At 40.1% G+C, this 7,701-nt stretch overlaps 1 protein-coding gene across 1 annotated transcript in view; it reads right to left on the bottom strand.

Moving 5' to 3' along the window:
* The window catches only part of POLQ (DNA polymerase theta), a 55,711-nt gene that overhangs the window by 44,708 nt on the left and 3,302 nt on the right, over positions 1-7,701 (bottom strand). The window contains exons 2-4 of the mRNA XM_019474104.1: positions 6,786-6,968; positions 5,575-5,705; positions 3,983-4,139 (exon numbers count right to left, since the gene is read on the bottom strand). Of these exons, the coding sequence (XP_019329649.1) occupies positions 3,983-4,139; positions 5,575-5,705; positions 6,786-6,855 (358 nt within the window). The 5' untranslated portion in view covers positions 6,856-6,968. The remainder of the gene's footprint in view (positions 1-3,982; positions 4,140-5,574; positions 5,706-6,785; positions 6,969-7,701) is intronic.

Below are 7,701 nucleotides of genomic sequence, written 5' to 3' on the forward strand. Positions count from 1 at the left end.
CGATTGGACTCGATGATCTTAGAGGTCTTTTCCAACCTCAATGATTCTATGATTCTATGATTCTATTTAGCTTTGGCTTTCTAATGAAAAAATGAAAAATGAAAAAATCCTTACATGACTGCTCTGTTGTCATCTTACCTCCTGCAAATGACTTTTTAATCTATTAGCCACCTCCATCAAATTTGTAAGATGTATCGAAATACTGAAAAGAATAATACCTAAAAAGCTTTCTGAATATCAGCAGCTGAAGACAACAGACCAGATTAGGGTCTCCCCTGAGAAGAAAACATAGAGCCACTACAACTCAGCCACCCAGCACACCTCCTGCACACATCCCAACTAGCAGTAGTATGTACCCTTTCTGGCCAGCTGACAGGATCACAGGGACATGGAAGAGGCTGAAGGAAGGTTAAAAAAAAAAAAAAAAAAAAGCAAGGAATAGAGGACACCAAGCTTCATTAGTTCTGCTGCTGTGGAATTTTTTTTTTTTCCTTTGGTGCAACTATGTAATTTCTTCCTGGTGCAGCTAAAATAGCAGGAGCTTAAGGGCAAATGTGACCTTCCATTATCTGTTTCAATGCTATTTTTCCTTCTCATTTTTTTTCTCTCCTTCCTACGTATGTTCCTTCTCTCTCCGTCTGTTTTCTCCCCCCTTCTCTTTCAAGCCAGTTAAGTCAGAAAAGAGTGTTGCACTGCTTCATCAGCCTCTTTTACAAACTCCCACCCATCCAGCTCCTCTGTCTTCCTGTACTTCCTCTATTCTGTGCTCGCTTATAAAAATGGTAATTCGTTGGTCACCAAATAGATATTTATTCAGCTACCAGAAAAAGCTTCTTCCTGCTTCCCCGTACAACAGTCTGTCTGAATTCTTCCAGCAGCTGAGACAGGACAGTGTAATCAGATATATACCAAAGTAGAATTCATACAAGCTACCCTTCCAGTCTTTGTGCCAAGCAGCAGCACATTTCGCTTCCTAAAATGAAGCATGGAACACTAGTGGTACCTACAGGCCAAAGCACAGGGAATGCCACTATTTGTTGTATGGGCCACTTGTTCTACACCTTCTGCTGCTACTCAGCTATAATAAATATTCAAACCCACGCTAAGCCTGTGTACTCTATTACCCTGGCAGTCTGCAAGCTGGTGAAACCTGACTGCCACACATGCACAGTGCTCTCCTCTATTCAGGCTGTACTCGGAACACACCCACTGGGATAACACAGCAGAAGCAATCAGGCAACCAGTATTTTGCACAAAGCTATCCTCATCTTAAAATGGAATTGCAACCAAGGAGGACTACAGGTCCCAGCATGCAATGGTATTTTCTACTCAACAACAAGCTGAGGCATGCAAGTGGGGCCAGAAGTTCGTCATACTGTATTGCTACTGAAAATGAGGCTAGCCTTAGTCTCCTCTTTCTGTCTGCAAATTAGGTGTGTCCCTAGAAGACTGCTGAAAACACCTACTAAAAAGTACCTGAGGGCTATCATACATGTTTACTGTAGAATAACTAGGCTGCTTTAAGTCCACATCCTGTTTAAAACTAAAAAGTTCTGAATGACAGGCAGGGAGGATTTGATTATTTTTTTAAAAAAAACTAGTAATTTTTTTTAATTTCAAGTTTAAATTAAGAAAAGAAACAAGTATCAGAACAGCACATTACAAATCCATTCCCAGCTGACACGTTGAGAAGGCAGCAGATTCTTCTCTAATGCACTTTCCTAAAAATTTCTTTAGCATCAGTGTCAAGAGGCTGAACAAGAGGAATATCACCTCCTGTGTACCTGGATGTTCAAAACTGACATACTTTATATAACAATTAGCAACACAAAATTGCTTTTAACTGCTTCATACAGCAAAGAGAGCTCTGCCAGGCAGAGGATTTGAGTTTCTCTCAACAATTTCCAAAGGCAACATGAGCTATCAGCAGGGGTTTGACATCAACAAAAGGAACAGCTCAAGCTTGAGATGGAATCCAGCCAGAATTGCAGTCATCTCCCAGTAACTCATCTCAAAAGATAACACACCCTCATTACGAAGTGGTCTAAATTTAGAATTAATTAGAAGACGAGGTACAATCTTGCAGTTTCAGACAAGCTTGTTTTATGTGACAATTAAACTGGCATTTTCAGCTCATGCCCATATTTTGCAGCTTTTATGAAAATTTATCTCCAAACAGAAAGTTTGTCAATTTCTTACTTTAAAGATGATTTTTAAACTCAAATTTAATTTTAAAATTAATTTCAAATAATCATATAAAGAGAAAAAAAAAATTTACCCTTATTTCAGTTATACGGTCATATTGGGGCACAAGGGAAACAGAGGGTTGCAGCAGAGGTGTTTTCAAATGGTGAAAGAAAAACATCATGCTTTAAGGACGTATCGGTGTTGAGGACACATATTCAAACTCAAATCTTGTAATCACTTGGCTGGTTATACTTATATGACTCTTTTCAGGTACATTCATCTTATAGAGCACAACAAAATGCAGGGATGGAATGGAGGTACCAACCAAAGGGATTTGGCATCTCTCTAGCTTCTGAAAGATGATATCACTAAACGATACATTTTAGTATACCAAGTATGCTTCCAAGGCACCCAAGCCAACATAAACATGGACATCATGACCCCACTCTCTGCCTTACGCTGGCAGTACAGCTAGTACGGTGTGGTGACCTAGGATCAAACTAACCCTATTTAAAACAAACAGAAAAACCTTAAACTAAGTAGCCGTATATTGAAATAACTAACTGCATGATCACCAGTTCTCTTGCAAGGGAAGGGATGAAAATATACGTTCAAGAATCAGGCTGGACTGCAGGAGCCTCAATTCAAATGAGCTTAAAATGCTGCACAACCACGGTCATCCACTCATCTTCCAGCCCACTGGCAGTCTAAAGCATTCATGGTGATCCAGCCCCTATAGATCCAGGTGTGAATGTGTTATCCCATGATCCCACACTCTGACAAAACCTGCAAGGCTTTATTTCCTTTATTCTCTCTTGTGTTTAAAAAACTCTTCTGGCATACAATGCTGCAGAAAATTAGGACACCAGATGCACATGGAACAGCAGTTTCATAGGTGGAGGTCTCAGAGCAGTTTGATACTCATCTAGTTTTCCAATTTTTATATTCTTAAAATAGCAACCAGCTATGTTACAGGCCAGAGTGAAGATGGGAGGGATTACTGTATAAAATATAACTGGGTATAGCTTTACTGAGGAGGGAAACAGAGAGAAGAACAATCTTCTGATTGGACTGGGAAAACACGTCTCTCTCCAAGTGTGCATTAGAAACATAGGGCTTCTTCAGGTTTTATATCTCCTCCCAAACACTACATGAATACCACCATTATCTAGTGGCCATTAGGGCCATGGTGACCCAGAAGTCTACGTTACAAGGACAGAGGGCTTTTGATCAAACTACAAGAGAGAAATGAATGTCACAGCCCTCCTAGTCACCATGCCTACCCAGAGGAGCTCTATGTATTCATTCCACTTATCTGGACCCAGATGAGCACCAAACACAATTCTTCCTCTTCCTCGAGCTAAGGGAAGATAAACCATGGATGCTATATGTACACAATCTCTGTCCCAAACAAACGAACATACACACATACATTCTTGAACTCAAACACATCCCAGACCTTTAATTCAATTTCATTAATTAGAAGACATTTTCTAGCTATGGGAATCACTGCTTATTGCAGCTAATCACTGTCCATGGATTGTCATCCATGTCAGACAAACTAAAACCTGCAGCTTCTACCTACTCACCCCAGCGCTGAGCTACATAGAATAGTCCTGACTGCCTTCCTAAATCCAAATCAGAGGTGCTCTGGAGGAAGAAAAATTGCTCAGTTTTCCTACACGGCATCTGTCACATACAGAACCGAGCAAATACAAAGTATCCCATGATTTCACAGGTACTCAGAGCATGTAATAACCCTCATCCCCGCAACGGTCAAGCCTTAGTATTTTACCCAGTGAGTCCATTTTGTTTTCTTCTATTAGTCTATTGATTAGACCGTTGGCTTTCTCAATGGTGCAGACAGCAACATCCAGGGCAGAGAAACGTCCAGCAGGAGACATGCTTCCCATGTAGCCTTCAACCCTCACATCCACCTCCTGAAACAGGGCCTGTTTTTCAAGGATACAGAATGTCATGCCAAGGTTACAACTGAATTCTGACCAATGCCTGCTGGAATCACATAAAAGCCCGCATCCTGCAACCACAATTTCTAGTACTTATAATGCCAACTAATCAGATTAAAGCCATAGCTCAGCCAGTTACTGCTACCTTTTTTTTTCACTGTCATTTTTTATTTCCAAAGCAGAAGCTACACAGTACACATTACAGGATAAAGTGTACATAACTGAGTAAGAGATGGGGACTGCTGCTTTGTATAAAAACATTTACTATTAAGAAGGTTAGAGAACACACAGTGCAACAGCTTATACTACCAGTGGGTTATGTACAAAGAAGCCTTGCTCCTGAGAAATCTGGGGCAAAAGCCAAATGTGGGACCCCAAACACAAAGATATCACATCTCCCAGCTGAAAGTCAAGAAACGACGACTCCTTTTCTTCCACGGCTTGGAAGTGGAAGTAAGTAAGTAAGTGCACTTACTGCAGTGCCAAATCTTTGGCACATTACGCACTGTGTTAACAAAAGGTACAAATGTTTGAACCAGATGGGTAGGATACCATGTGATTTCAAGCATGTGCAGCTACAGCCAAATCTTAGGCTAGGAGTAGTAGAACACAGCACCGATAATCCTCCAGCTTTACAAGATTAAAGCAAAAGCGTGTCTCCCTTATCAATCACTACAAAGTAGCTTTTGCACTCACTTTGTAACATCTCCTAGCAATTTGCAAGGTTAAGATACCATCTCAGTTTACTAACACCCAAATGTCTTAAATACCAGAAACTACAACAAAAATGCCTGCTGGTTTTGTATTTGTTTTTAGTAATTGTTGTTACTTTGACATACTACTTAATGGAAACAATATTTGATATGAAAGTCTTTCAAGAAAAAATGTTTTTGTTTTAAAAAGACTGTTCCCACTGTAATTCTGTTTTTAAATAGCTGGGGTGAGGAAGCCATGACATAACCACATTCTGTCAGAACATATTTTTAGCAAAGTCAAAGTGAAATCAAAGGCACAAAATTCTGGTGGAACACCCCACGGAAAGCTAAAATAAAAAGATCCTTTCTGATAATGTTGACACCTTTCCTTTGTAGATTTTCAGACACAATCTGAAAATTCCTTTAAAGTTTGTATATTACAAAATCTGTGAATAAATGCAAGTAACAATGCTTTAAAAGTCAAAGCTGAAATGAAATGTTTTAATCAAATCCTTAAAATTTTTCCAAGTTTCCCTTTTTGGCTAAAACTTTCTTTTTTTTATCTCCAACTTCAAACAAGAGCAAATTTTAAATTATCTACAAACCCTTTCTGAAAAAACTCTGCAATTTTTTTTTCCTGAAATCCATGCAAAAACTTCTGACTGTTTAAAAAATGTGACCCAACAACTACAACCCACAAATTTACCTCCTTGAATGCTACTTACCTGCAGATAACATTTTTTCTCCTTGGCCACAGAGACAAAGGGAAGGATAAGAAGAGCTTTCTTACGAGTCTCCAGGACTCGTTTCAAAATAAGCAATTCTGCAACAAGAGTCTTTCCAGCACTGGTAGGAGCTGGAAAAAAAAAAGTTGTTTTTTTTAAAATTAATTTTTAAAGTTTAAAAAAAAAATAATCTAAGGAACAAGCATCATAAAGCTAGCATAGAAAGCAGTTACTGGAGAACTTGGGGCAGGGCTTTTCAACTGAAGCCCCTCTCCCACACCCACTCCCACAGTTGAACCATATAATGGGTCACGACGACTGCAAAGCATTTCTTTTCTAGCCTCTTCCATCATGCTACCAAGGCTTGTGTTCTCATCTCTGCTCCAGAAGCAAGAGCAGCTCAGAGATAAGCAAGGGGAAAAAAACCCAAACAAACAAAAAAAACCACTACAGTCTCTTGGTTGGACAGGAGAGCTCAGCCACCACCTTACTGATCCAGCCCATAAATATATTAATCCCTCCTGTTTGGCAAGCATTGCTGTTTGCCATCTATCATCCACGGAAAACTGAGGAGGAGATGCCACATAGCAGAGCACAAGTCATTACCCAGCAATCAGGCCCAAAGTCTTCTGGAACCAAGTAAATAAAACTCAAATCCAAGCCTAAGAAAATCACCCGCCCTTCTACTAAGTTCTTCATCCTCACAGTGCTGCTCTGGGACCTTCTTCCCATGGAGAGTAGACACACAAGTTGTCATTTCCCACAGATTTCTAGTCCACCTGTCCTACTCTTCCTTCTGCATCCTCCCCCATACACTATGTGAAGAGAAATGATAAGGGACTGAAAAAATTAGACAGTAAATAAAAATTTGAAAAGTATTTATATCTATCATTGTTTTTATCATTCAGTTCCTGGTTGACATAGTCTGTAATAAAAAAGAGAGAGTCATCATTAACTGACTCCTAATTATCAGTTTCTAAAGGAACATTACAGAGAAAATGGGGAAAAAAGTCTCTCCTCACATCTGGAAAGGAGTCCATCAAGCCGGGTCTGAGGTACAGTGATGGGACAGATCTTAATGGGGTCTCTCCAGAAAACAGAGGATCTTGACCTTTTTATCTGCCAGATTAGCACCCTTCAGCACCACTATGTTCTTGTAAATGGCACTGGGAAAGTTAGGGGGGGACTGGTTTTGTCAGATGTTTGCATACCTGAGTAAACTAGGTTCTTCCCTTCCAGAACTTGTCCGAGCATTAGGCATTCTGCTTGCCATTCAAACATCTGTACTACTCCCAGACTGTGGTATTTCTCCAGAACTGCTTTGGGAAGGCCCCAGCTTGCAAGGAGCAACTTGTCTGCTTGGTCTTCAGGAACATTTAACTGCTGATACTGCCCTTTGGGAGACGAAAATAAAAAAATTAAAAAGTCAAGTATCATCCTTGAATCGGAGGTCACTTAGGTTATATACATAAAGGTCAAACTTCTCTACAAGCTCCTGTATTATGAGAAAAGGTAACAAGAAACTATCTTCCCTATATTTTTCAGTATTTCCTATGGATGTTTCACCATTCTTCTTATTTCCTGACATTTTTTCAGTTTTTCCTCCTATAAGGTTTTCCACATTCAAATAATTTCTTCACCAAACTCTCGCTCTGATATTTGCTTTTGAGACACAGCAGCCATTACCAAATACATACTCAAACAGAGAGTTTCAGCACGGATTAATATAACAGCATTACAATATATTTGCCATCTCATCCTTATCCAGACTGTTTCCTTTTCAAATTATTGCTACAGAGACTTCAGTAATCCTCACAGATTACAGAACTGCCCAATCTTTTTTTCTTGCTTTACGGATTAATTAAAACAACAACATAAACCAAACAAGCAGCTCAAGCTACTCTGCACAATGTGTTACTCCAGTTTATCAACACTGGGTAGTATCTTCACCACATTGTCAGTTCCTCTGACCAGAGGAGGTCCCGGACGACTGGAGGCTTGCCAATGTGACGCCCATCTACAAGAAGGGCCGGAAGGAGGATCCGGGGAACTACAGGCCTGTCAGCCTGACCTCGGTGCCGGGGAAGATGATGGAGCGGTTCATCTTGAGGGCGCTCACAAGGCATG

The sequence above is a fragment of the Aptenodytes forsteri genome, unplaced genomic scaffold, assembly GCF_000699145.1.
Source record: "Aptenodytes forsteri isolate BGI_AS27 unplaced genomic scaffold, ASM69914v1 Scaffold216, whole genome shotgun sequence".
In the NCBI taxonomy this organism is placed as follows: domain Eukaryota; kingdom Metazoa; phylum Chordata; class Aves; order Sphenisciformes; family Spheniscidae; genus Aptenodytes; species Aptenodytes forsteri.